The sequence below is a fragment of the Capricornis sumatraensis genome, chromosome 10 (genome assembly GCF_032405125.1).
Source record: "Capricornis sumatraensis isolate serow.1 chromosome 10, serow.2, whole genome shotgun sequence".
Lineage (NCBI taxonomy): Eukaryota > Metazoa > Chordata > Mammalia > Artiodactyla > Bovidae > Capricornis > Capricornis sumatraensis.
In genome coordinates this window covers 93,925,531-93,952,236 of record NC_091078.1, presented here as the reverse complement: position 1 = coordinate 93,952,236, position 26,706 = coordinate 93,925,531, and the positions used below count along the sequence as shown (strand labels likewise).

The following is a 26,706-nucleotide window of genomic DNA, read 5'->3' as shown; positions in this document are numbered from 1 at the left end:
TGGTTAGCTGAGCGATCTTGGACGAAATTGCCTACCCCTTTGAGCCTCCATTCCCCCACCAGTATCAGCATAGTAAGAGTAACGTCTCATTCATTCATCCCACCAATCTGAACGGAGTCTGTGTGTGAATCAGCCAGACTCCATCCCTGCTCTCCCACGGCTGACCTTCCAGCAGGGGACGGAAAATAAATAAACTGGTGTTTGCTGGTGGCCAGTGCTAGAAGGAGGTGCAGGCTGGAGACCTCTGACCCGAGACAACTTTGTGGTGAGTCTTGTGAGGACCTGGGGGGTAATGGCAGTGCCAAGGGAGCTTACTCTATGCTTGACAGGGTGTTGATAGGAAAACCTGTGGTGGAGCAGAGCAGAGGGGCCAGGCAGCAGGTCAGAGAGGCCGGCCTGGTGTGGAGGGGGTGCAGGGGGAAGCCTCAGGACTGAGTGGAGACTGGACTGGGGCAAGAGGGCTCCTGGCAGCGGGGGTGCCCCTTGGGAGAGGGCATGTGGCGGGGATGGGGGTCCGGGGATGGTGGAGGTGGAGTGGGGCAAGCTCAGTCGAAGGTGAGCAAGTGAAGCTGGGCAGGTGACAGGGAACAGCCGCCACTTAGCACAGAGGCCACGAGGTGCCCTGAGCAGCTGGACAGATGGAGGCAGCCAGCCCCGATTTTGAGGCTGCCCTCTCCCCGACCCTCCAGAACCCCCTCCCGAGCCTCTGAATGCAACATTCTGGGCTTGTAGGTGCTTGGGGTAGGGAGTTGTCTGCATCTGCCCCTGAATGGACTTCGCCACTCTGATACACCCCAGGCTTGTGGCTAATGGTGGGCTTGGAGGCTGTGATGCCAGGAGGAGGGTCCCGGGCCAGGAAGCCCCAAGTAGGGCCCAGGCATCCATGCAGGGGTCAGTGGCCAGCACCTTCCCTTCCGCCTGCAGGCTGCTGATATGCAGGAGGAAATCCTGGCGGGTTCCTGTGGGGGGGAGCTGGCGGGGCCTCCCGGCTGCTTTTAAAGCGCCTGCCCGCCCCGTCCTGCCTGCTAGCGAAGTGCCTGCCTCCTAGAGCTCGTTCCCCACACCGCTGCCCTGATTCTGTTCCGGACAACGTGCCCGCCAGCCGCCACAGGCCATGGCAGGGCCCCGTGGCCACCTCCTGCTCTGCTTCCTGGCTCTCTGCTTGGCTGGCCCCAGCTTCTTTGGGGAGCAGAAGGTGAGTATGAGCTGGTCATCGGGGGGTGTGATATCTAGGCTCTCCTGGCCACGGTGGGAGCAGAGAGGGTGTGCTCATGGAGTAGGCACGGGGCTGGTGACACAGGGCAGCTGCTGCTTGTCTGACCTTCTCTGAGCCGGACGGAGGGCTGGGCTCTTGTGCCCACTTCCCCAGGCTGAGGTCTGTGTTTTCACTGCTTTGGGGTGGCCTGTCTCTGGCTAGCCAGCCAGGTGGTGTGGGCAGCTCTCCCAGGGCTTCCCAGTCTGAGGGTTGGGGGTATGGAGCCAGGCCCATCCCCCTGCCTGGAACGAGGCCCGGTTTCTCTCTGGCCCTGGCTTGAGGGTGGGAGATGTGATCACCCCCAACCTTGCGGAGCTGACAGACTGAGAGGCTCACGTGGGCTGTGTGTAGGCGTGCTGGGTGTGTGCACATGTGTGTGTGCCTGTGTCCTGCCCTAAGAGTGCCCAGAGGCATAGTGAGGTCTATTCACACCCAGTCCTCCTGGGCAAACAGCAGCCACCCGTCACACCCTCACATCTAAGAGCTGCTGTTCGCCAAGTACACAGCCCTGGGCACAGGGACGTCATGCCTTTGAATCTTCCCAGTCCCCGAGCAGTGGGCCCTGTTCTCTGCCTGAAGCAGCCAACCCAGGGATTATAGAGACAGGTTAGTCCTGCTCCGGAGCCACGCCCTGTGAGTCCCGATCGGCCACGAGGAAGGAGCTGACAGGGTCCGAGGGCACGGCTGTCGGGTTCGCGTGCACAAGCCCCCTTCGGACTGCCTGTCTGCAGGTCCGCCCAGCCCCACTGTGGGGACGTTATCCCGACTGGAGTTTCTGTAAGAGCTCCCTACCCTCGGCGTGGTGACAGTCCTCGAATCACTGACAGTGAGACTGAGCTCCCAAGAGGCCAAGGACTTACCCAAGGCCCCACTGCCAGGCAGGACCAGCTGGGGACCCAGGCCCCGTGCCGGCACGGGGCTCACTCATTCGCCTGGGGTCCCTCAGAGGAGGGGCGGGGAGAGGGGCCTCCCCAGCTTCAGGGCCAGGTCAGGGCTGGGGACGGGCAGATCTGAGGCTGAAAAGGTTAGGGAGATGGTGGCGGAGCCAGGGTTTCAGGCGCTGCTGAGCCCTGCAGGTGGTTCCTGCCTCCTCCCTGCCTCAGCTTCCTCGTGTGTACAGCACAAGGGAATGTCAAAGGTCACCTCATATTCTCGTGACGGGGTCTTTGGGGGGATACTCAGGCTGGGAGTTTTTCCTTGTCACGTGTGCTGCGTGCTAAGTCACTTTAGTTGTGTCTGACTATTTGCAACCCTATGGACTGTAACCCACCAGGCTCCTCTGTCCATGGGATTCTCCAGGCAAGAATACTGGAGTGGGTTGCCATTGCCTTCTCCAGGGGACCTTCCCGACCCAGGGACTGAACCCGGGTCTCTGAGTCTACTGCACTGGCAGGCGGGTTCTTTACCACTAGCACCATCTGGGAAGCCCTTTCTTGTCGCAGACCACCTGTAAATCTGCCTTCTGGGGCTGGGGTTCAGCCAGCCGGGGCAAGGGAAGTCGGCCCTGGGGATTTTGTCAGGAATGTGTCAACGCTGGCCTCTCAGCACCATGTGTAGCATGAGGCTCACTGTGAACATTAGGAAACTGAAGTTCTGAGGGGACGGGATGACTTCCGGGTCACAGTTAGTGAGGAGGACTCTGACACATGGAGGTTCAGGCAGCAAAGTCAGGGAAGGCTTCCTGGACGAGGGGGCTTAGCACCTGCCTATTCAAGTCTCAGCCAGTGCCCATTCTGCTGGGCACATGCTGATGCAAGTGAAGTCTGCAGTCTTCAGCTGGGGTTTGAGGGGAGAGGGACACTGATCTGCAACAAGGAGAAGTTTGGAGATCCCTTGGTCTCGAGGGAGTTTGGGTTTTGGGCCCTAGACCCCAGCTTGGGGGAATTTCTTTCATCTTCTCTCAACAAGCTTAACACCTCGTGTCTCCTTAACTTCCCCAGCAGTGTCTCTGTGGGAAGCAGACTTTGCAGAATCAGTTCTGGATTAGGGCAGGGAGGGAGGCGGTGCCTGCCCGGCTCAGACGGGTCCTGAGATGCCCTCGGGAAGAAGGGAATCTGATTCAGCACTCGGCTGGGATCCAGCTGCACTCCACCCAGTAGGATGAGTGGTGAGGTTGTAGGCCACCAGGCAGAGGGGGCCTGAGTGCCCACCTCCGGTGAGGTCCCAGAAAGGTGTGATTTGGTCACTGGTTTGTGCATCCATCCATCACCGATTTACAGATGCAACATCTCATGAATGTGTATCCACTCCACCAACAGGGCACAGGCTCCAGCTTCCTCCCATGCTAGGAACTCGTGCCCTACTTAATGGAACCCCATTCTGTCCAGGAGTAAGGACGGTGCTCTCTCACTGGTCCCCAGGCCCCTGGTGATGGCGCTGGCAGCTGTGTCTGGCTGGCCAGGTGGTCCTCAGGGGAACCAGCTGTGTGCCAAGCCTTTGCCCTGAGCCAGCAGCTGCCTGGCTGGGAGTTACCCAACTTCCTAGTCACTCCCTGGGTCAGCAAAGCCCGAGTGTCAGGATGGGGAATGAGAGCATAGCATCCAGCCTACAGCCAGCCTGAGGCCTCCCACAGCAACTTCCCTCTTTGCAGACCACAGAGGGAGCAGAAAAGGCCAAATCTCAGCAGTGGGGAGAGGCCCCGGGCCCTTCATGTTCACCAGAAAAGGGTTCAGGCACTATTTCTCCTTTTCTCTCGCTTGGAGAGCCACACATCTGTGATGTGTTCTAGGAAAGAGATATTCTGGGTTCACTCCTTTTGGAGTGTGTTCAGCATTTTTCAGATGGGAACTTCTCAGCGTCTCCAGGCCAGGCCTCAAGTCCCTGAAACCTCGCCTCATCAAAGTGCTCCTCCCTGGGGTCTCTCCTCTCCCGGCAGCCGGGAGTGTCGCTTCAGGGTCAGTGCTGGAGACAGTTGGAACATGGTTGCCTTCATGGTAGCCCCAGTGGCGGTGGACTTGGGGGAGCTATGACAGGCCAGCAGGTGGGACTTGAGGGCTTTCTTGGCGCTTGGATGACTCTCTTCCTCGTCCCCTGCTCTGTTCTCCATGCAGCAGTCAGAGGACCCGTTGAAAACACAAGTGAGTCCTGGAGCTCCTCTGGACTCTACCTCCCCTCGCTGGCCTGGCCCAAGCCCCTCTGCCTGTCTCTGCCTCATCACACGCGGCTGTTTGCTTCTTCCCACTTACTGGCTTTTGCCTCTCGTGTCTCCTCTGCCAGGAGCACTGACTCTGATCAGTTTTCATGCATCCTGCAGGTCCCAACTCAACGGCTGCCTCCCCGGGACACGACATGAGTCCTCTCACCTCCCTCACTGCCAGCACTGCCCGCCTAGTGATGGGCAGTGGCCCCCTGGGTCCCAGCTGGCATGTGGGGTCATGGGTTAGGCCTGGACCAGGGCTTGGGGCCGCTTGGCCCAAACTCAGACTCCCTCCCACATGCCTGCTCGCATGGGTCTATTGCAGGCTTGGTGCTGGCTGCTGGGCCTCTGACCTGAGGGAGCAGGCAGGGCCCTCGGCTGGCGGAGGCGGTCAGTCAGCATAGAGCTAGGGATGTGGTCAGAGCAGGGGGCCAGCTGGACGGGCAGCCCCACGGCATGTGGCTGAAGCTCTCGTCCTGCCTGGGGCTGGGGCATGCTGTGGCCGTGTTCCACTCCCCAGCAGTGTACCTCTGTCACTTAGCGTTTGTGTTTAAATGAAAGGTGAGAATTGGCACTAGGCTGAGAATCTAGGTTAGAGTCCCTGAGTGGCTACGGGCGAGGGCCACTTGCCCGGGGTTCAGTTTCCTCCTCTGAATCACCCAGAATGGAACAAAAACGCCAGATGCCCTTTAAGTCAGAAGGCAGAGACTCGGGCTTCCGTGCGTGCCTCCGGGCCCCCAGGCAGAGGTGCCTGGCTGTGGACATGGGGACGCACTGTGGCAGGGGACAGCCTGTGACAGGCAGGGTCCCCTCAGACTCGGGGCCTCCTCAGTGACCAGATGGGGAACCAGCTCCTGGAGAGAGGGGTGCTCGGCCTCGCTGTGACCACGAGGCCTGGCTGTGTGCAGGGTCCAGGCCCCTCACTCCAAACCCTGCCCCTGGGCCAGGTCCGGTCCAAACGCTGCGATGTGAAGACCAAGTTCGTCACTCACATACCCTGCACCCCGTGCCCCGCCATCAAGAAGCGAGTGTGTCCCTTAGGCTGGACTCGAGCCTTCCCGGAGAAGATCTCACAGGACTGCCGGTGTGCCTCCCCACCGTCGCTTGCTTCCGGGGTGTCCTGTGGGGTGGCAGGGGACCAAGAGGGCTTGGCAGGCCTGGGAAGTAAGGGCAGGGATTCACTCATCTACATGTCTCTTGGCCCCTCCAGTGGGATAGAGGTGGCAGGGAGAAAGGAATAGGAGGCGGGCCTGACGCTATTTACAAGTGTCCGCCGCGGGCCGGGCCTTATGCTCAGCTGGGGTCCAGGAGGGAAGAGATGGGGGGAGGAGTAAGAGCCGCGGAACCCAGGGTGGGGAGGCTGGGCTGGGGGCTGCAGGAGGCAGTCCCCATATCGCCCTGCCCGTCCTTGGTCCCCAGATACGAGGTCCAGCTGGGGGACTCTCTGTTGTCCATGAGCGGCTGCAGCCTGGAGTGCTGGAAGGACATGGTGCAGAAGGCCTGCTGCCCTGGCTACTGGGGGTCCCAGTGCTACGGTATGGGGGGTCCCAGCCCTGCTCCTCACACCCCCGCCCGCTGGCATGCCCCTTCATCTGGCTCATTTAATGCACAGCTTGGGCACCTGACTCTGGCTGCCCCCAGGGGAGGGCCCACGTCTTGGGCTGCCCAGAGCTGCTGGGCTTGGGCGAACCGGGGGTCCTCGGGACAGACCTGAGTTCTATGTGTGTGTGTGGGTCTGCAGAGTGCCCCGGCGGTGCTGAGACCCCATGCAGCGGCCACGGGACCTGCCTGGATGGCATAGATGGGAATGGGACCTGCGTGTGCCAGGTGAGGGCCCAGTGACACTGGGTGGGGGGGAACGTGAGGGGCTGCGCTAACTTGGTGCATCTCTCCACCAGGAGAACTTTGGTGGCTCAGCCTGCCAGGAGTGTCGGGACCCCAACCGGTTTGGGCCTGACTGCCAGTCAGGTGAGCCACTGGCCCAGCAGGAGGGCGGGGCCGATGTCCACTTGGGGGCCAGTGTGGACCCAGTCCCTCCGACCAACCGCTGTCAGACTCCCAGCCGTCCAGCCTCATACATCTCCTCTGGGGACATGAGCTTTGCTTGATCACAACTCTAGCCCTTGCATGTGCTGTTCTTGGAAGCCTCCTCCAGGAAGCCTTCCCTGAGCCCTCAGACTAGGCCAGGTGCTGCCCTGGGCTCCTACCTCCCCTGCGGTCCTGCCCTATGCCTCTGTCATCTGGAGGTTGTGCCCGTGGGCACTGAGTTCTGGAGATGCAGAGGGCAGGGGCTCAACATCCCCGTGTGCCTGTGGGTGGGGCCGGAATTCCACTTTCCCTGCGTGTCCCTCCCAGTGTGCAGATGTGTATATGGCGTGTGCCGCCACGGGCCGCGCGGGGATGGAAGCTGCCTGTGCTTCGCTGGATACACTGGAGCCCGCTGTGACCACGGTGAGCAGCTGCTGGGCTGGCACTCCTCACCAGCCAGAGCAGGATGGGACCTCTGCCTGCAGCCTGGCTTCCTTCTAAGTGTGAAAGGCCCACAGCTGGCTGGGGGAGGGGGTGTCATCTGAAACCCTCACCGCCCACAGGCCCAGAGAGGGTGGGGCCCTGGCCAGGGTCACACAGCAGAGTGGGCAGAGCCTCTTCGCTCCAGTGTTCCTCCCCAGCCTGGAACCTGGAGCTGCTGCAATAAATCCTCTCCTTTCTCCATTCAGAGCTGCTTGCCTGCCAGGCCCTGAACTGTCCTCGGAACTCCCAGTGCTCTGAAAAGGCCCCCTCCTGCAGCTGCCTGCCTGGCTACACCCAGCAGGGTCACGAGTGCCGGGGTAAGTCAGGGGGCTAGAGGAGGCCAGGGCCCCAGCTCAGGGCGAGCATCCTTTTAAAGCAGCAAGTGCAGTCTGGCCATTTTCAGGGAGGGAGGGAAATAGGGCCCGCCCCCAAGGTGTGGACCAGCCTGCTCAGCCGTCTCTGGGCCACCCTGGTTAGAGGCTGCGGAGCGCGGGGCTCCTGGGGCCCGGCTCACGTGGACTCTGTGCCCCCGCAGCCTCCGACCCCTGCCGGCCGTCACCCTGCTCCCCACTGGCCCAGTGCTCTGTAGGCCCCAGAGGGCAGGCCCAGTGTCGCTGCCCTGAGAACTACTACGGGGATGGGACGGTGTGTCTGCCCCAGGACCCGTGCACCACCAACAACGGCGGCTGCCCCAGCAACTCCACCTTGTGTCTATACAGGAGGCCAGGCCAGGTGAGCTGGCGGCCCCCACTCACTCTGGCTGTGGCTCTGGCACAGCTCTGGGAGCCTCAGCTGGCCCGTTTATAAAATGAGAGAAGGGTGACAGCCCGCGTCTGGGAGGGCAGCCGGGGGGGCGAGCGGAGCTCTCTGGGTTCTCACGGACGTGCTGTCACCCCACCCTCCCCGGCTGGGCGGCCAGGCCTCCTGCTTATGTAAGCCAGGCCTGGTCAGCGTTGCCCACGACAGCTCCGCGGGCTGCTTCGCCCACTGCTCCGCCTTCTCCTGCGACCGCTCAGCCACGTGCCAGGTGACCCCGGACGGAAAGACCAGGTGAGCACAGGGGCCTCGGGCCGGGCCCCAGGGACAGCGGAGAGGGCCGCTGGGCTGGGGCAGGCGTGTGCCCGTGCGAACCTCAGGGCCTGTGCGGGTGGTGGGTAAGGGTTGGAAGGGGGAGCCTGGCCATGCCCCCCCAACGTGACTGGTTTCTACCCACGTCCCCAGCTGTGTGTGCAAAGAGGGCGAGGTGGGGGACGGGCGCGCCTGCTATGGACACCTGCTCCACGAGGTTCAGAAGGCCAGCCAGACGAGCATGTTACTGCGGCTGAGAGTCGCCTTTGCCATGCTGGGTGTGTGACCCTGCCGCCTTCCAGAAACCCCGCCCCTCACACCCAGCATCCTTGGTGGACTCTCTGGGGATGCCTTGTTTCTCTGCCCGAGAGCTGTAGAAGCAGAGCATGGACTGGTTTGGGGGGCATGATGGAGGTGGGAGCTAGCCCCCCAGATGCCGATGTCCTCATTCACCTGAGACCTGCCCCAACATCCCCCCCCCCCCAACAATGCTCCAAGACCCGGAACTGATGCCTGCGGGCCTGCCAGACCCATTCTGACGTGCTCCCTCCTGCCCCCAGACCAGGGGTGCCGGGAGATCCTCAGCACGTCGGGCCCGTTCACCGTGCTGGCACCGCTCGTCTCCTCCAGGACCATGAACGTGAGCCCCCGCCTCCTCCCTGGACCCGCCCCAGGCTGAGGGGCCCAAAAAGCGTCCCCACCACCCGTGCACTCAGGACCAAGCCCTGGGAGGCTCCCTGTCCCCCCATTGCTCGGGCTGGGTGGCACGATAGAGGACCGCCCACCCTGGGCCCACTTGGCACCCCCGCCCCTGTGCCCACAGGCATCTGTCGCCCAGCAGCTGTGCAGACAGCACGTCATCGCCGGCCAGCACATGCTGGAGGAGGCGGGGACCCAGGCTCCACGCCGCTGGTGGACGCTGGCCGGGCAAGAGATCACTGTCAGTTTCAGCCGGTTCAGGGTAAGCAGGGGCCTCGGCCTGGAGACAGAGGAGTCACAGGTGGGGAACACAGCCCAGGAGGAGGCGTGGAGGTGGACAGAGCCTTAGGGCAAGGGGTGGGTGTTTGGAGTCTGAGCCAATGAGCTTGTGTCTCGTCAGAAATACACCTACAAATACCAAGACCAGCCGCAGCAGACATTCACCATCCACAAGGCTAACTACCCAGCGGCCAACGGCCTCTTCCACGTCGTCACTGCCCTGCGGTTGCAGCCCCCACCGGAGCTCCCTGAGGATCCCAAGGTAAACTATTGTTCCCCCAGCCCTGTGCCGCTGGATGACCTCTGACCTGCGCTGAGTTCAGAGAAGGCCCCGCGGCAGCTCTGGGCAGGGCTGGAGCGGAGCTCCTTCCCCTCTGGGCCCTCATGCTCGTGCCCTCTTACAGAAGACCATCGGCCAGATCCTTGCCTCCAATGAGGTGTTCACCCGGTTTGAAACCATCCTGGAGGTGAGTCTGGGGGAAAGGTCCCAGCCCATCTGATCTTTTTGGCCAGGATCCCTCATTGCCCAGAATGTAGCCCCACAGTGATCTGGGTTTCCAGAGCAGGACGGGCCTTGGCCCACGCCCCGTCCTAGAACCTGCCCATCCCCATCCTGAGGCTCTGCGGTAGCGTGAACCCATTGGCAGTGTCTCCCACTTACTCCTGGTGGCGTTCCCTGCAGGCTGAGCGCCGCAGGGCCCAGGCAGCACTTAGAGGTAAGGGCTGGCCACAGAGCCCCTTAGCCTCCTTCTCACCACTACAGAACTGCGGGCTGCCCTCCTTCTTGGATGGGCCCGGGCCCTTCACAGTCTTTGCCCCCAGCAACGAGGCAGTGGATGGCTTGCGGGATGGCCGCCTGGTCTACCTCTTCACGGCGGTAAGCTCATCAGAGAGAGGGGGCTGGGGATACAGGGCCCAGAGCCTTGAGCAGCCAAGACCCCTCTCTCCTGCCAGGGTCTCTCCAAACTGCAGGAACTGGTGAGGTACCACGTCTACAACCATGGCCAGGTGAGAGGTCCTCTGGGAGGGTGGCCAGCTGACACCTGCCTCTGGGCCCTCAGAGGATCTGTCTGCAGAGTCTGGCCTTCCCCCGGGCCCCCTTCTCCTCCCCACTGCCACCTGGACTCGACAGCACAGGGAAGAGTCTGGGGACCAAGGTGGTAGCCGCAAGTCACCTGGGCAGGACTGGGCATGGCCCCAAGGTGTGGCCAGTGCCCGGCCTAAGGCCACCGTTTCCTCCACCCCAGCTGACTGTTGAGAAGCTCATCTCCAAGGGTCGGGTGCTCACCATGGCAAACCAGATCCTGGCTGTGAATATCTCAGAGGAGGTAAGCTCCACAGGGATAGACCAGTGGAGGGGCTGGTGGGGACCAGCCAGTGTCAAGCCTCTTTCGGACCTGCTGTTGTGCTTCAAGCCCTTCGAGCCCAGGCAGGCGGTGGTGCGGGTCCTGTGGGAGCAGGCACAGCCCAGATCCCTGTCCTGGTTCCCAGCGAAGTCGGGGGGCTCCGTGTGGCAGAAACCTTATGGGTCAGGGCATGGAGGCTGGAGCGGTTCTGCCAGCGCAGGAGACGTCGCCGGGGGGCGGTGAAGAGGCGGCCAGCAGGGTGGGCCTCGACAGCGCGAGGAGCGCTGAGCGGGAGCAGGCCGAGGGTGCACGCTGCGCTCTGCCACAGGGGCGCATCCTGCTGGGGCCTGAGGGGGTCCCCCTGCGGAGAGTGGACCTGCTGGCTGCCAACGGCGTGATCCACATGCTGGAGGGCATCCTGCTACCCCCGACCATCCTGCCCATCCTGCCCAAGCTCTGCAACGAGGAGCAGCACGCGGTCGTGGCGGTGAGTGCCGCTTGGGTGGGGGCCGCCTTCCAGGGAGAAGAGGCGCCTCTGTCTAGTCCTCTAGCGAGTGGGTGGCTCTGGCGTAGGCCCCACAGTTTGGCCTGGATGTCCCACGCCCAGCCCTCAGCAGTCCCCCGGACAGGCCCTTGGCCATCACTCCTGCCTTTCCACCCTGTTCCCAGCCTCCCCGCCCAGGCCTCGGCTGCTCTCACACGAGCTCTCTCACCACGAGGCCTTCACCCTCTCCCCTCTGCCTGGAATGCCCCCTCCCCGCCTCCCCTGCCCCCTCCTGTGGTGACTCTTCTCCTGTCTCAGGCCTGGGCTCAGTGCCACCATCGTAGGGTTTGCTAAATAAATAAACCATGACTTAGCCTTCTCCCCTCCTCCCCCTGCCCTGCCCAGGGCTCCTGTGTGGACTGCCAAGCCCTGAACACCAGCACGTGCCCTCCCAACAGCATGAAGCTGGTGAGCAGCCCCTGGCCCTGTCCTTGGGGGCTGACTCCTGACTGCCCAGCGGGGTTTCTGCTCTGGCTCAGGGTGGGGAAGCTGGGCTGGGAGACTCGGCCGGCCCTGGAGGCGCAGCTCCACTGACGGTGGAAGTGCCCGGCCCAGGGGTGGGGGTGAGGTCCTCTGACCAGGGCTGCCTGGCGAGGGGGCCAGCCCAGGACCCCTGCCTGCTGACCAGCCTGGCCCGGCCCACCCAGGACATCTCTCCTGAGGAGTGTGTCTACATCCACGACCCTACTGGGCTCAACGTCCTGAAGAAGGGCTGCGCCCACTACTGCAACCAGACCATCCAGGTGAGCCTGGGCATGGGACGCTCGCTCCCTGGTGACCCGGGGCATTGGCTTCTCCTCGGGAGCCCCCCAGGATGGCTGGGTGGGCTGCCATCCTCAGAGAGCTGTGCTGCCTCCTAATGGTGGAAAAGGTGTCCCAGAGGGGCCTTGCCCACCTCCTGCTGCAGACACGGGACCAGGGAGCAGAAGCCAGCTGGACTAGGGGGTCAGCATGGCTCCCAACAGACCCTCAGATGTGTTCTCTAACAGAAACCTGGCTGCTGCAAAGGGTTTTTTGGGCCTGACTGTTTACAGTGTCCTGGGGGCTTTTCCAACCCCTGCTACGGCAAAGGCAACGTGAGTCCTCTCCTCCCCTGGCATGATGGGTGGGGGGATAGAGGCACCTAGGTTGAGCAGAAGTCACCCGTGAACCCTCCCAGGCCAGGTGCCTTTTAGGCGGCTGGTTCTTTTGGCAGCATCGGTGATTCAAGGTCTCTCCCAGCAGGAGGTCTTCTTCAGGGAGCAGGAGCACAGAGTTAGGCTGTGGGGAGAAGGGGTGTTGCGGGAGAGGGTATGGATAATCGCCTCCCAGTGACTGTTCGTGCCCCCTGCCCACCCCCAGTGCAGCGATGGGGTCCAGGGCAGTGGGGCCTGCCTCTGCTTCCCAGACTACAAGGGCATCGCCTGCCACATCTGCTCCAACCCGAACAAGCATGGAGAGCAGTGCCAGGAAGGTGGGTGGTCCTGGCCAAGGCCCCCTGCCAGGGAGATAAAGGGTCTGCTTGCAAGGTGGGCTGGGGACTCCCAAGACATGAAATAGAACCTGAGGAAGAAGGGTTCAGGCCACAGATCATGGAGAAGGTTTTGGAAACACAAACAGGTGTCTGTTTGATCCATGCCGGAAAGACAACCACGGTTCAATCTAAAGCCTGAAGAGTTTAGGTCAGACACACAGAAGAACTTTCTGATGGTGTTGGGAGCAGGGCAGCTAGAATAGGGTGACTGTAAGCAACAAACTGCTCCGCTCTTGTTTCTTCCTCTCTCCTTTCGAGTCTGGGATGACTTGACTTTGTGCCCCTGCAGTCAGACCTTTTCTGGCTGCTCCGGTCCCAGCATTGCCCAGCTGCATCCTGGGTCCCAGCCAGCCATGCCTCTGCCTCAGTTTCCCTGCTCCATCTGCTCCTTGCAGACTGCGGTTGTGTCCACGGTCTATGTGACAACCGTCCGGGCAGTGGGGGGGTATGCCAGCGTGGCACGTGTGCCCCAGGCTTCAGCGGCCGCTTCTGCAACGAGTCCACGGTGAGCTGTGGGTCCACGGAGCAGGCCCAGCAGTGCCACCCACATGCCCGCTGTGTTAACCAGGGGGGTGTCTCCAGGTGAGGACGTGGGCTCCCTGTCTGCCCCCCACCCGCCATGACCGTGCTTGTCAGTTTGCTCAGAGCTCGCTGAGGCTCACTGGAGGCCCTTCGTTCACCCACCCCAGGTGTCTCTGTCTGGATGCCTTTGAGGGTGATGGCTTCTCCTGCACACCCAGCGACCCCTGCTCCCGCCCAGACCGTGGCGGGTGCTCGGAGAACGTGAGCCTGGCCCCTGCCCTGAAGGCCTGACCCATGGGCTAGAGGCGGGAGTCCCTCGTCCCCAGCCTGCCACCCTGAGTCCTTTATCCATGGCTCTCACAGGCTGAGTGTGTCCCTGGGGCCCGGGGCGCCCACCACTGCACATGCCACAAGGGCTGGAGTGGGGATGGTCGTGTCTGCGTGGCCATTGACGAGTGTGAGTTGGACTTGCGAGGCGGCTGCCATGCTGACGCCCTCTGCAGCTATGTGGGGCCTGGGCAGGTGAGCTTGGCAGGCCTCAAGAGGGCAGGGTGGGGTGGGAGTGGGGAACTGTCCCCCTAGCTCATCTGACTCTAGCAACATCCATTCTAAGAACTCAAGCTCAGGGTCTCAAACCTCAGACACAAGTGGGAATCCAGTTCTGAAATGTTGAGTTGTACAGTCTGAGAGCAGCGGACAGGTCCCAGACGCCAACATGAAGGTCCCAGTAGTTTGAGAGGAAGGTGCGCTCCAGTGCCAGTCTAGGGCAGCACTGTTGCCAGACCAGAAGGCTGCGACTCCTGCCTCTCGGGGGTGAGGACTCTGCCCTAACTGGCCGCTGGGGCCGTTGTCTTATGACGAGTAGCTCACCCACTCGCTCACTGCTTTCCCACAGGTCACCAGGCACCTGTCACATGCTAGTCACTGTTCTAGACGTAGGGATTCAGTACTGAGCAGAAGCTCGAGGGGAACCCTGCCCAAAGAGACTGACATCCTGAAATCTTTAGACTCGTGCACATCCAGCTCTGGGACTCGGGAGTCTCAGACTCCAGTCACAGGATCTCAGAACCTGAAACCTTCCCTGTGAGGTCTGTCAGGCTGGTGAGCCCGCAGACTGGCTGGCGTTGAAAAGTCGAACATGCAAGCTGGGAGGCCAGGCCTGGCTGTGTCAAGGTCAGCCTCTGGGTGGCCCGGGCTGGCACAGGGACCCATGGGGCTCCCTCTGCTCCTGGACCACACCCATGGGGCCTCAGCAGAGGCACTCAGGTGACCTGAGAGCTGGATGCGAACTCCATCAGGAGCTTTCAAGTTCAGAGCTGAGGATGGAGTAAGCAGGTGGAGGTGCCCTGAACATGCAGAGAGGGGCAGCTGAGATCCGGGGAGCCTCACTAGCAGTTCCCCTGCAGTGTGGACACGCGCTGCAGACCTCAGCAGCCTGGCCAGGCCCCAGGCTGCACGGGAGGCCCCTCTCGACAGCATCACTTCCTGGGATTCTTCCCGAGAGCCGGTTTCCCCTCAGGGCCTCAATCTCTGGGAGGGGCTCCTCAGGGGTCTGAACAGGCCTCTCCAGAGGCACGCGCCCATCGTGGGCTGAGCGGTCGGGGAGGAAAGAGTTTTGTGCTTCTGGTGCGATGAGGCTCCCCGCCCCCAACCTCTCCATATCCAGAGCCGGTGCACCTGCAAGCTGGGCTTCGCGGGAGACGGCTACATGTGCAGTCCCATTGACCCCTGCCGGGCGGGCAATGGGGGATGCCATGATCTGGTGAGGGGGCCCCTGAGAGGTCTCTGTGCCCAGGGGAGGCATCAGGGTTGGGGGAGGTTGGCCCCTGCAGTGTCCCTGTCTCCGGTCAGGATTGGGATCCTTCTGTATCCCAAATCTGAACCCTGTCACCTGCTTGCCCATAAGACAGAGCTTTGATGCCTCCTTATGAAGGCCACACCCCTGCCCAGACTCCGTCTCCACTGCCTGCCCCACCTTGCCGCCCCTTTGGCCTGGCTAGCTCCTCCTCCTCTCAGCTCAGGCCTCTCCTGAGGGTCCAGGGCCTCCCAGCTGCCCCGTCTGCTGTGGTGGGTCAGTGTGATGCATGTCAAATGCTCACTGGTCTTGGGGGGCAGGGCCAGGCCCAGCAAAGGAGCCACTTGAACACAGACTGGGTGGAGGGAGAGAGGGGTGGGTAGGCGGACAGACAAGTGGATGGGCTGGGGCGAGCGGAGAGATGGAGAGGGGTGCTATCCTGCTCGCCATCGGGTGCTGAATGGAGGCCGTGTCTCTGCCCTTCCACCCCAGGCCACCTGCCGGGCAGTAGGGGGAGGCCAGCGGGTCTGCACGTGTCCTCCTGGCTATGGGGGTGATGGCTTCAGCTGCTACGGAGACATCCTCAAGGTGAATGGTTCCCTGCTCTCTGACAGGAGTCCTCTCGTGTACTCGGGGGTGGGGAGGGCAGTGGGGCAGTGCTCAGGGTTCCCGGGAAGGGGCTCAAGTCTGGCCCCAGACAGGTGACTTCAGCTTTTTCTCTCCCTTCAGGAGCTGGAGGCAAATGCCCACTTCTCCGTCTTCTACCAGTGGGTCAAGGTAGGATCGGGTGGAATGCTGGGCCTGGGGACTCACATCCAGGCCACGTAACAGCTGGGGGTGGAGGCTAGGCCCGGAGGCTGGGGACTGCCATCTCAAGGTGGTGGCTGCCTTCCTGACTCCTGTACGCCCACACACCGCGTGCACAGGGGGCCGGCATCACTTTTCCTGCCGACAGCCGAGTCACAGCCCTGGTGCCCTCGGAGTCTGCCATCCGTCGGCTGAGCAGCAAGGACCAGGCCTTCTGGCTTCAGCCAAGGGTGCTGCCGCAGCTGGTCAGGTGGGCTGCCAGGGCTGGGCTCTGGGAGGGGGCTCTCGTGCAAGACCCAGCCCCTCCCCAGAGGTCCTCAACTTGGCATGTGTTCACCCTTTGGGGTGAAGTGTGTAGGTTACACTAACCTGGTTCCATGGCCCCCCTAAACCGTGTCCCTCCAGGGCCCATTTTCTCCAGGGCGCCCTGTCCGAGGAGGAGCTGGCCCGGCTGCACGGGCAGAATGTATCAACCCTGAACCCCACCGTACGCTGGGAGATTCACAACGTCAGTGGGGTATGTGGTGGCCTTTGGGCAGAAGGGGCCCTACGGTGCATGGGGGCGATTTGAGTGGTGGCTGCAGGCTTCCCAGCCCAGGGTCCCCTTGCTCTGCCAGGGCCGAGCCCAGACGCTGTGCTCAGGACACATTTGCTACTGGGCAGCATCTTCGGGCTGGAATGAGTGCCCAGCTGGGGGTTGTCTGTCCGTTGTGGTCTGCATGTGCACACCTGTCCCCTCATACCTGGCCCCAGCGAGGGTCTGTGTGCCCATGTGGTATGTCCTGAGTTGGAGGGTGTCCAGGTCGGTTGGGAACCGTGTGGCCAGCAGCCACTGTTGGTGCTATTAAGCGTCTGCCTGTGTCTCCTGAACTCTCCCTGCTGCCTTCCAGAGGGTCTGGGTGCAAAACGCCAGTGTGGACGTGGCTGACCTCCTTGCCACCAATGGTGTCCTCCATGTCCTCAGCCAGGTATGGCTGGAGAGGGGCGTGCGCACAGGGAAGCTTCTAGGCAGGCCAGGGCAGGGGTGTGCTGACCAGCCCCTGTGCTCCATGCCAGGTCTTACTGCCTCCAAGAGGGAATGTGCCGGGGGGGCAGGGGCTGCTGCAGCAGCTGGACTCGGTACCTGCCTTCCATCTCTTCCGGGAGCTGCTGCAGGTAAGGGCGGGCGAAGCAGGGCATCTGGTCAGGGGCGCCCTCTCCCTGGCTGTGGCCAGGCTGCTGGCTCCCAGGGCAGGGACTGAGGGCGAGCGGGCCACCCCTGACGCCTGCCCCCTGCCCCTAGCGCCACAGGCTGGTTCCCCAGATTGAGGCTGCCACCGCTTACACCATCTTCGTGCCAACCAACCGCTCTCTGGAGGCCCAGGCCAACAGCAGCAGCCTGGTGAGATCACCGGGACTGGGGCCACCGGGGGCGGGCCAGCCTCCCATCCCACGGCCCCTGAGCTTCTCCTCCTCGCTCCAGGACTCGGATGTTGTGCGACACCACGTGATCCTGGGCGAGGCGCTCTCCACGGAGGCCCTGGGCAAGGGGGGGCACCGCAGCTCCCTCCTGGGGCCCGCCCACTGGCTTGTCTTCTACAACCACAGTGGCCAGGTTGGCACTAGGCGGGGGGTGGGCAAAGTAGACCCTGCCCCCAGCACCCTGCTCCTGAACATCCCTTTCCTTTGGAGTTCCCCAACCTGGGCACCTCCAGCCTGTGGTCCAGGGACGGCCCATCCCGGGAGACCGCCCTAGTCCATGGGGTTACGCCAGATATGGGGCACCTCCCTGGCCTGCAGCCCTTGAGGTAAGGGTGGGGAGGGGATGGGGAGAGAGGTTCAGCCTCTGCCCCCCACCCCAGCCCGAGGTGAACCACGTGCCGCTGGAAGGCCCTGTGCTGCAGGCCCCTGGCCGCTCACTCTTTGGCCTGTCGGGGGTCCTGACAGTGGGCTCAAGCCGCTGCCTGCACAGCCACGCAGAGGCCCTGCGGGTAAGAGGCCGGGCGGCGCTGGCTAGCGGGAGGGGCGCCTGGGGAGGGTGGGAGAGCTGTTAGCCCGCTGAGGAGGCCAGGTGGGTTTGGAGCCCCTGCCTCAGGACCGCCTAATCCTCTGCCCTCTTTCTCCTCAGGAGAAGTGTGTGAACTGTAGCCGGAAATTCCGCTGCACTCAGGGCTACCAGCTGGAGGTGAGAAGGGGCCCGGCTCATTCTGTCCCTGCTCCACCGGCTCTCACGTGCCCTAGGTGTCCAGGCTCCCCAGCCCAGCTCTGCTCACCCAGACATGGGCTCCTGGACAGCGTGGGCCACTCGACTTCCCTGCAGGCCCAGAGGCCTGGGTCATGTCTGCCCAGAGGAGGCCTCATCCAGACTCACTTGGCCTGCGGCCCATGTCTGGGTCTCACCTACCCTCTCTTCCTGGGGTCTGTTCTGGTCCTTCTTTGACCCTTTTGCTATCTGTCCTGCTCACCTGTCTCACCAGCTGATCACTGTAGTCTGTCTGTCTGCCCATTCACCACCTTGCCCCTCCCTGACTGCTGGCTGAGCCCTCTGCCTGTCCCCGTTTCCAGGACACCCCCAGGAAGAGCTGTGTCTACCGGTCTGGCTACACCTTCTCCCGGGGCTGTTCGTACACGTGTGCCAAGAAGATCCAGGTTTGCCCTGAAACAGGCCCCCCATCCCACCCCCCCCGCCCCGCCTTTGACCAGAGAGGAAGAGGTGGGAGTGGGGCAGGGAAGGAGGCCAGATCAGGCTTCAGGGGCAGCGGCAGGGGATGGGACGGAGATGAAGCCGGGATGCCCAAAGGAAGGGGAAGGGAGAGAGGGCTGAAGTTGGAGGGGCCAGTGTGTGTCCCTGAGGCCACGTCTCCAGGGACTGGGGGTCTGGAGGGGGAGAAAGGGCTCAGCCTGGAGCTGACTGCATCAGCCAAGCCCTGGGGCAGCAGTGGGGTGACTGCGCCCCTGCACTGTGGGGTCTGGCCTGGCCCTTCTTTCAGTTCTGCTGAAGAGGCTTGTGGAGGGCGGGCTCCGTTTCTCCGTGGCTCCCAGATGCCTGGCCCTGCCGGCCCCCATGGTTTCCCACCCCTGACATCCTAACGTCCCCCACAGGTGCCCGACTGCTGCCCTGGCTTCTTTGGCACCCTGTGCGAGCCGTGCCCGGGGGGTCTGGGTGGCATGTGCTCGGGCCACGGGCAGTGCCAGGACCGGCTCCTGGGCAGCGGGGAGTGCCGCTGCCATGAGGGCTTCCACGGGACGGCCTGTGAGATGTGCGAGCTGGGCCGCTACGGGCCCAACTGCACTGGAGGTGAACCCGGGGGGCGGGCAGGAGAGGTGGGGCGCTGGCCGAGGGCAGTGGGCACGGAGACCCCAGAGCAGGGCACTGGCTGACGCCTGTCCCCCCCACCCCATCCTGCTGCCAGTGTGTGACTGTGCCCACGGGCTGTGCCAGGAGGGCCTCCGCGGGGACGGAAGCTGCATCTGCAACGTGGGTTGGCAGGGCCTCCACTGTGACCAGAGTGAGGAGCAGCCCCCCGGGGAGAGGGGCGAGTCCTGGGGAGGTGGTTCTGGGGTCCACATGGTCAGAACCATCATCCTCCTACCCCCGCAGAAATCAGTGGCCCTCAGTGCCTGCAGAAGTGTGACCCCAATGCCAAGTGAGTGAGCTTGGCCCGGGGCCGGTGGGTGGGGGCGCTGGGGCCAGGGTTGGGGGCCGGAAGGCCCGCCTGAGCTGTTGCTGTCCCCCCAGCTGCGTGCAGGACTCGGCTGCAGCCCCTGCCTGCGTCTGTGCCGCGGGGTACTTGGGCGACGGTGTCTCCTGTTCAGGTCCAGCCACTCCACCGCCCCAGAGCCCCTTCCACGCCCTTTAGATCCAGTCTCTGTCCCCTCTGGGGTCTCACCCTCCCCCTGGCCTTCCCCTTTCTCCCCTGCGCGGCCCCTGGTCCCTGCTGTCTCCCGGCCCCCACCCTGCTCATAGCTCTCTGGGCCCGTCTGCCCCTAGCGGTGGACCCGTGTGCGCGTGACCATGGCGGCTGCTCCCCCCACGCCAACTGCACAACCGTGGCACCTGGTCAGCGGACGTGCACCTGCCTGGACGGCTACACGGGCGACGGGGAGCTGTGCCAGGGTGAGGCTGGGGTCCCCCACCAGGGCTGATGCGGGCTGGGGGTCTGGCTTCAGTCAGACCAGGACGGGCTGAGGGGCATGCGGGAGTGTGGGTGCTGAGAGTAGGGGGAGAGCGCCCGGATGGACGGACAGATGGACGGGCCAGCCGTCATCCCAGCACCTCTTCCCCCAGAAGCCAACAGCTGTCTCATCCGCCATGGGGGCTGCCACATGCATGCCGAGTGTATCCCCACAGGCCCCCAGCAGGTGAGACAACTTGGGGAGCCGCACACTGGGGCTGGGCCGTCCCCTGCAGGGTGGGGTGCTCCTCAGACCAGGCCCTCGGAGGGGCACGCCTCCGTCCCGCAGCCCTGCTGACTGGGATCTGTGTCCAGGTCTCCTGCAGCTGCCGCGAAGGTTACAGTGGGGATGGCATCCGGGCCTGTGTGCTCCTGGACCCCTGCTCCCAGGTCAGGCCCCCAGGGCACCCCCAGCGTCAAAGAGGGAGGGGCCGGGGAGGGGGTGCCCAGCCTTCCTGAGCCCCAGCGGGGTCCTGAGCGCCTCTGAAGGGCCCCACGAGGTCAGGGCTCTGGGGCGTGGACAGGGAAGTTCATGGCCCCTTCCCCAGGGCTGGTCGGGGCCGAGGAAGCCTGGGAGTCACTGCTGCCTCTCTCCTGTCCCCACCGCAGAACAATGGAGGCTGCAGCCCTTATGCCGTGTGCAAAAGCACGGGGGATGGCCAGAGGACCTGCGCCTGCGACGCAGTCCGCACCGTGGGGGATGGCTTCACTTGCCGAGCCCGCATCAGCCTGGTAATGACGCCCAGGGAGGGCCCCGACCCGACCCTGGCAGTGCCCCCCATGGGCCTGAGCCATGGTGTTGGCTACTGCTCCTGATCCTGACTCCACCCAGGCCTGACCCAGTTACGGTCCGTGAAACCCATTCTGGCCCCAGAGCAGACCGCCCTGGCTTTCCTTTCCTCATCTCTGCCTTGGCCAGACCTTGGGCTCCCGGTGCTGGGACAAGCACCAGCCCTGATGAGGCTGATCAGACTCTGAGCTGACCCTTGCCTTCCCTGCCTCAGGAGCTGCTTCGGGACAAGCATGCCTCCTTCTTCAGCCTCCATCTCCTGGTGAGTGACCAGCTGGCCCCCACATCCTTGGTCCAGCCTGGGCCTCTCTGACCTGCAGGTGCCACCTGTCTCTGAGCCTTGATAGTCTCATTTGGTCAGGAACTGACTGCTGGTTTGGTTTCTGAGTCCAGTTCTTTCCTGGAAAATCAGTAGAAGCCTGAAGTTGGTCCCAAGTTGCCCTTCTTCCACTCAAGCTGTTACCCTCTCCCTCAGGAATACAAGGACCTCAAGGGGGATGGGCCTTTCACAGTCTTTGTGCCGCATGCAGATCTGATGACCAACATGTCACAGGTGACTCAGCCCTTGGAGCAAGGCTGGAGGGGTGGGCCTGCTGGGCTGTGGGCCCTGCCTGGGCACAGAGGTGGCAGTGAGGCCCCCGGTACCCTCATGACTCCTGCTGCAGGACGAGTTGGCCCGGATTCGCGCCAACCGCCAGCTTGTGTTCCGGTACCACGTTGTTGGCTGCCGGCAGCTGAGAAGCCAGGAGCTGCTGGAGGAGGGCTATGCCACCACGCTCTCGGGGCATCCGCTGCGCTTCAGCGAGAGGGAGGTAGGCCCAGCTCCGCCCACCCCCGATGCGGGCTGCCCACAGACTCAGCACTCCACTGCTCCCAGGGTCCTCGCCTGGGCCCTGCGCCCGTGCCTTCAAGACCCTCTCACCTTCCCAGGCCGGCTTTACTGACAGGGAGATGACGCCAGCCCTGGACGCTGCGTGCTACCAGCCAGGGGCTAGTCCTGGGCTCGGGACTTCTGAGTGTGACCCTGTGTCCGTGGGGCTCCCACCAGCCAAATCCTGCCAGCTCTTTGCCTGGCAGGAGGCGAGGGATGCCCTCTGCCTTGGTCCTGCCCACTTCCTTCCCTGAGACTCGCCCCAGTCCCCCCGGCACTTGGCTTCATTCATCCCGGGCCCACCCTCAGGGCAACATCTACATCAATGACTTCGCGCGCGTGGTGAGCAGCGACCAGGAGGCTGTGAATGGTGTCCTGCATTTCATCGACCGCGTCTTGCTGCCACCAGAAGCGCTGCACTGGGAAGCTGACGCTGCCCCAGCTCCACGGGTAGGACCTGGCTGCGGGCCTGGGACCCTCCCTCCCCTCCTGACCTTGCTGCTCACTGAGCCCCTGTCCCCAGAGAAACTTCACCGCTGCTGCAGAGGCCTTCGGTTACAAGATCTTCAGTGGCCTTGTGACGGTACTGGCCCCGTGTGAGATTTTCAGTGTGTGTACATGCGGGTGACTGTCAGTGTGTGCGCTCATACATGCCCGCACATCTGACTACACGCGTGTATGTCCATGTCTGTCGGCCTGGGATGGCTGCAGAGGAATGTGGCTGGTGGGAAGGTCACCCGGGTCCCTGGAGCCCCTCCTGAGCCCCTGTAGTCCGGGCCCCTCCATCAGCCCACTGGCTGTGACTGCTGCACCTCCTCTCTCTCGCCAGATGGCTGGGCTCCTGCCCCTGCTTCAAGATCCCTTCCACAGGCCACTCACCATGCTGTGGCCCACAGATTCCGCCCTACAAGCCTTGCCTCCCGATCGCCAGGTCTGGCTCTACCATAAGGACCACCGTGACAAGCTGGCAGCCATTTTGCGGGGCCACGTGATCCGCAATGTCGAGGTGGGTGCACCCCCAGGGCGTGGTCCCTACTGCCTGCTCCTCAGGCTGCCCACCCAGCTCCAACCGTGGCTCCATGTGTTCAGGCCTTGGCAGCTGACCTGCCCAACCTGGGCCCCCTGCGCACCATGCATGGGACCCCCGTCTCCTTCTCCTGCAGCCGCACACGGCCGGTGAGTCTGGGGAGGAAGCTGGAATGAGGGCGGCAGGAGGCAGTGGCCAGGACTGTGGGGCTGCAGTAACGCTTGTGACGCCGCCCGCCTACTGCATGCCCCTCCCCGGCAGGGCGCGCTCACAGTGGGAGAGGACGCCGCCCGGATTGTGCAGCGACACCTGCCCTTTGAGGGAGGCCTGGCCTATGGCATTGACCAGCTGCTGGAGCCGCCTGGCCTTGGTGCCCGCTGTGACCACTTCGAGACCCGGCCACTGTGGCTGGTGAGGGAGGCCAGAGGTGGAGGGGGCATGCCAAGGCCACTTGGCACTGTCCTGTCCATCCACTTGACTTGCCGTGTTGCTCTCCTTTCCTTGCAGAAAGTTTGCAGCATTTGTGGGCTGGAACCCCCCTGCCCTCCGGGCTCACAGGAGCAGGTAAGGGGCTGGGTGCTAGGTGGTGGGTTCAGGCAGGGCCCAACAGGCGCAGGTTTGCAGCCCAATCCCTCTTGGCCCAGGGCAGCCCCGAGGCCTGCTGGCGCTACCTCTCCAAGTTCTGGACATCCCCTTCGCTGCACCCGTTGGCCCTGCGCAGTGTGTGGACGCGGCCGAGCCACTGGGGCCAGCCCCGAGGCCTGGGCAGGGGCTGCTACCGCAACTGTGTCACCACCACCTGGAAGCCCAGCTGCTGCCCTGGCCACTACGGTAGCGAATGCCGAGGTGAGCATCCCGAGGCTGCAGACTCCGCCGACCGCCCTTCCCAGCCCCCAAGACGGCCGGGAGCATAGCAAGGGGCTTGGGGTGGATGGACCTGCAGGAGAGAGTGTTCTGAGCAGAAGCGGGGTGTAGGTGGTACGGGAGCTGGTGGGCTGGGCACTGGGGCTGCTTGTCCCAGAGCCTCCACTGCCACTGGGTGGAGGATGGAGTGTGTCCAGGCTGGGGCTGCATGTGCTGGGCTCCTGACGAGGCCTGACCTCGCCTCGCTCCTCACCCCCTCCCCGAGCTTGCCCTGGCGGCGCCAGCAGCCCCTGTAACCACCACGGCACGTGCATGGACGGCATGAGCGGCAGCGGGGAGTGCAGGTGCCATGCGCATTTCACCGGCACAGCCTGTGAGCTCTGTGCCCCGGGAGCCTTCGGGCCCCTGTGCCAAGGTAGGCTGTGTTGCCCAGCCCTGCCCTGCTCCCTGACCCCCTTGGCCCGTGTGCCAACACCATCCTGCCTGTCCCTCTCCCCAGCCTGCAACTGTACCTCCCATGGCCGCTGTGACGAGGGCCTGGGGGGCTCTGGCTCCTGCTTCTGTGATGAGGGCTGGACGGGGCCACACTGTGAGGTGCAGCTGGGTGAGTGGGCCCTGTGCTTGTGCCCACCCTGCACACACTAGTGCGTGCCCCAATTGCACACTTGGATGGAAGGGAGTCCAGGAGGGCAGCCACTAACCTGGATGTGTGGGGTGGGCCCTGGGGGACAGAGCTGCAGCCTGTGTGCGCTCCGCCCTGCGCACCCCAGGCCGTGTGCCGCGCTGGCAACAGCTGTGAGTGCAGCCTGGGCTACGAAGGGGACGGCCGCACGTGCACAGGTAAGCAGGGGTGGAGGGCCCACTCCCCTCCCGCCCCCTCCTGTGCCCTGGCCCAATGCCCTCCTCCCACCTCCAGTGGTGGACCTGTGCCAGGATGGGCATGGCGGCTGCAGCGAGCACGCCAACTGCAGCCAGGTGGGCACAGCGGTCACCTGCACCTGCTGGCCAGACTACGAGGGTGATGGCTGGAGCTGCCGGGCCCGCAACCCCTGTGAGGATGGCCACCGCGGAGGCTGCAGTGAGCACGCCGACTGCCTCAACACTGGGCCGGTGAGCACGGGCAGCTGGGCCGCTGGGTGGGGGCCCCCCGATTTTGGCTGCCCCAGGCCCTGAAGGGTGCCGACCTGCTCTCCTGCCCCAGAACACACGGCGCTGTGTGTGCCACGCCGGCTACGTGGGTGACGGACTGCAGTGTCTGCTGGAGCCCGAGCCACCTGTGGACCGTTGCCTGGACCGGCCGCCTCCCTGTCACGCAGACGCCGTGTGCACTGACCTGCACTTCCAGGGTGTGCTTCCCCGCCCCTCCCCGCACCCTCGCTTTACCGGGTGGTGGCCTACTGACCATGCATCCCTCCCCTCTGCAGAGAAGCGAGCCGGTGTCTTCCACCTCCAGGCCCCCAGTGGCCCTTACGGCCTGAACTTCTCAGAGGCTGAGGCAGCTTGTGGGGCCCAGGGAGCTGTCCTTGCCTCTCTCCTCCAGCTCTCTGCTGCCCAGCAGGTATGTGGGGCCTGGGAGTCTGGAGCCAAGCCTGTGGGGGCCCTTCTGAGTTGGGCCTTGGGTCTCAGCCTGCGCTCCTGCCGTTGCAGCTGGGCCTCCACCTCTGCCTTGTGGGCTGGCTGGCCAATGGCTCGGCTGCCCACCCCGTCGTCTTCCCCACGGCAGACTGTGGGGACGGCCAGGTGGGCGTGGTCAGCCTGGGCGCCCGGGAGAACCTCTCGGAGCGCTGGGACGCCTACTGCTTCCGCATGCGAGGTACGGCCGCCCCCCAAGCCCGCGCGCTTCTGCCTCTCCCTGCCGACCCACTCACTCACTGCACTGCCTTCCCTGCAGACGTGGCCTGCCGATGCCGTGACGGCTTCGTGGGTGACGGGACCAGCGTGTGCAACGGGAAGCTGCTGGATGTGCTGGCCACCACTGCCAACTTCTCCACCTTCTACGGGGTACCCAGGGGCCAGGGGTGTGGTGCAGCGGGGATCCTTGGGGAGGGAACCCACCCACAACCCTGTGTCCCACCATCCCCAGATGCTACTGGGCTACGCCAATGCCACCCCGAGGGGTCTCGAGTTTCTGGACTTCCTGGATGACGAGCAAACCTACAAGACGCTCTTCGTCCCTGTCAATGAAGGTTTCGTCGACAACATGGTAACGGAGTGTGGGGAGGGCAGGGCCTGATCCTGCTTTCTGAGCTTGGGCCACGACAACAGCTGTGCTGTGCCCACAGACCCTGCGCGGCCCAGACCTGGAGCTGCACGCCTCCAACACCACCTTCCTGAGTACCAACGCGAGCCAGGGGGCCCTGCTCCCCACGCACTCGGGCCTCAGCCTCGTCATCAGAGACCTGGGCCCTGGCAACAGTTCTCGGGCCCCTGAGGTGAGTCTGGAGGTGGCCCGTGCCCTGCTGGCCCAGCCCTGACTGATCATCACTGGGCCTGACTCCGGTCTCCCTACAGGTCCTAGGAGCAGTGGTGGTCAGCCGCGTCATCACATGGGACATCCTGGCCTTCAATGGCATTATCCACACTCTGGCCAGCCCCCTGTTGGCGCCGCCACAGGCCGTGAGTTGAGCGTGGACAGGCAGGGCGGGGAGGGGTGAGGGGGCCGCTGCGGCCAGGTCCCTCACACTCTCCTCGTTTGCAGCGGGCAGTGGTGGCCCCGGAGGCCCCGCCTGTGACAGCGGGTGTGGGGGCTGCAGCGGCTGCTGGAGCCGTCCTTGGCCTGGTGGCTGGAGCCCTCTACCTTCGTGCCCGAAGCCGGTCCACGGGCTTTGGCTTCTCTGCCTTCCAGGTAGCTGGGCTGGGAGCTGAGGGAGGTGTGGGGTCCGGGCCAGCAAGGCTGCTGAGGTCTCACGACTCACCTGCCTTTCTAGGCAGAAGATGCTGCTGCTGACGACTTCTCCCCGTGGCAGGAAGGGACCAGCCCAACTCTGGTCTCCGTCCCTAACCCGGTCTTTGGTAGCCATGAGGCTTTCTGTGAGCCCTTTGATGTGAGTGGGGGGTTGGGGGGTGGCAAGGGGACCTGGGACCCAGCCTCGGCCCAGACACTAACCGACAGTCCCGCGCTCAGGACTCGCTCCTGGAGGAGGACTTCCCCGACACACAGAGGATCCTCGAGGTGAAGTGACAGGCTCGAGGGAGACGGCTTTTATTGCCCGGAGAGGGTGGGACAGGTGGGGCCGGGCCTGATCCAGACAATAAAGGTACTCTCAGCGGATGTGCGCCATGTCACCAAGGAAGGGCGTCTTCATGCAGCCGGTGCAGAGCTGGTCCATCCAGAGCGGCGCCTCGTGCTGCAGGGGGGTGCGGCGCGGGTAGAAGGTGAAGTCCACGCGGTAGTTGAGCAAGCAGCTGAGGGAGGCCATGTAGAGGTCGGAGAAGCGCACCAGCCGCCGCGAGAAGTAGGTGGGGTTGTGGAAGGTGCGGAAGATGCTCCCAAACTGTGCGTTGAACAGCGCCTTGGTGACGCAC

At 63.8% G+C, this 26,706-nt stretch overlaps 2 protein-coding genes across 4 annotated transcripts in view; one reads left to right on the top strand and one right to left on the bottom strand.

Annotated features, from left to right (window-relative positions):
- The first annotated feature begins 1,048 nt into the window (after positions 1-1,048).
- STAB1 (stabilin 1) lies at positions 1,049-26,635 on the top strand. Of its 3 annotated transcripts, none has more exons than XM_068981736.1 (69): positions 1,049-1,195; positions 5,339-5,475; positions 5,811-5,926; positions 6,133-6,218; positions 6,290-6,359; positions 6,747-6,842; positions 7,109-7,219; positions 7,438-7,634; positions 7,822-7,952; positions 8,124-8,248; positions 8,531-8,610; positions 8,812-8,931; positions 9,070-9,210; positions 9,353-9,415; positions 9,712-9,825; positions 9,903-9,956; positions 10,196-10,276; positions 10,623-10,781; positions 11,184-11,246; positions 11,486-11,581; positions 11,828-11,914; positions 12,180-12,291; positions 12,747-12,933; positions 13,041-13,134; positions 13,237-13,395; positions 14,540-14,635; positions 15,161-15,256; positions 15,398-15,445; positions 15,595-15,725; positions 15,881-15,992; positions 16,366-16,443; positions 16,532-16,630; positions 16,758-16,856; positions 16,938-17,069; positions 17,317-17,445; positions 17,583-17,639; positions 18,020-18,103; positions 18,557-18,752; positions 18,868-18,963; positions 19,056-19,101; positions 19,194-19,270; positions 19,446-19,571; positions 19,743-19,816; positions 19,945-20,019; positions 20,239-20,361; positions 20,634-20,681; positions 20,895-20,972; positions 21,085-21,231; positions 21,600-21,740; positions 21,814-21,873; positions 22,120-22,296; positions 22,380-22,466; positions 22,579-22,728; positions 22,825-22,881; positions 22,962-23,163; positions 23,447-23,596; positions 23,681-23,785; positions 23,914-24,021; positions 24,098-24,291; positions 24,383-24,527; positions 24,606-24,739; positions 24,829-24,994; positions 25,073-25,182; positions 25,265-25,384; positions 25,464-25,613; positions 25,693-25,797; positions 25,880-26,026; positions 26,109-26,225; positions 26,306-26,635. In XM_068981736.1, exons 1-69 carry the CDS (start codon positions 1,115-1,117, stop codon positions 26,360-26,362), a joined length of 7,689 nt encoding a protein of 2,562 aa, XP_068837837.1. In that variant the 5' UTR covers positions 1,049-1,114; the 3' UTR covers positions 26,363-26,635. The 3 variants fall into 3 exon arrangements, with proteins under 3 accessions (XP_068837837.1, XP_068837836.1, XP_068837835.1); XM_068981735.1 differs by having other exon boundaries at positions 8,794-8,931; positions 19,746-19,816; XM_068981734.1 differs by having other exon boundaries at positions 8,794-8,931; positions 26,306-26,634.
- NT5DC2 (5'-nucleotidase domain containing 2) overlaps positions 26,380-26,706 on the bottom strand; it is a 51,744-nt gene continuing 51,417 nt past the window's right edge. Inside the window, exon 14 of the mRNA XM_068981737.1 lies at positions 26,380-26,706. Coding sequence (XP_068837838.1) covers positions 26,445-26,706 — 262 coding nt within the window. The 3' untranslated portion in view covers positions 26,380-26,444.

Bases quoted from the DNA above. Each gene is read 5' to 3' on its own strand.
- STAB1 (XM_068981734.1), top strand. From the start codon at position 1,115: ATGGCAGGGCCCCGTGGCCACCTCCTGCTCTGCTTCCTGGCTCTCTGC. The intron at 12,292-12,746 runs GTGGGTGGTCCT...TGCTCCTTGCAG, and splicing joins TGGAGAGCAGTGCCAGGAAG to ACTGCGGTTGTGTCCACGGT. The intron at 17,446-17,582 runs GTAAGAGGCCGG...CTTTCTCCTCAG, and splicing joins GCCACGCAGAGGCCCTGCGG to GAGAAGTGTGTGAACTGTAG.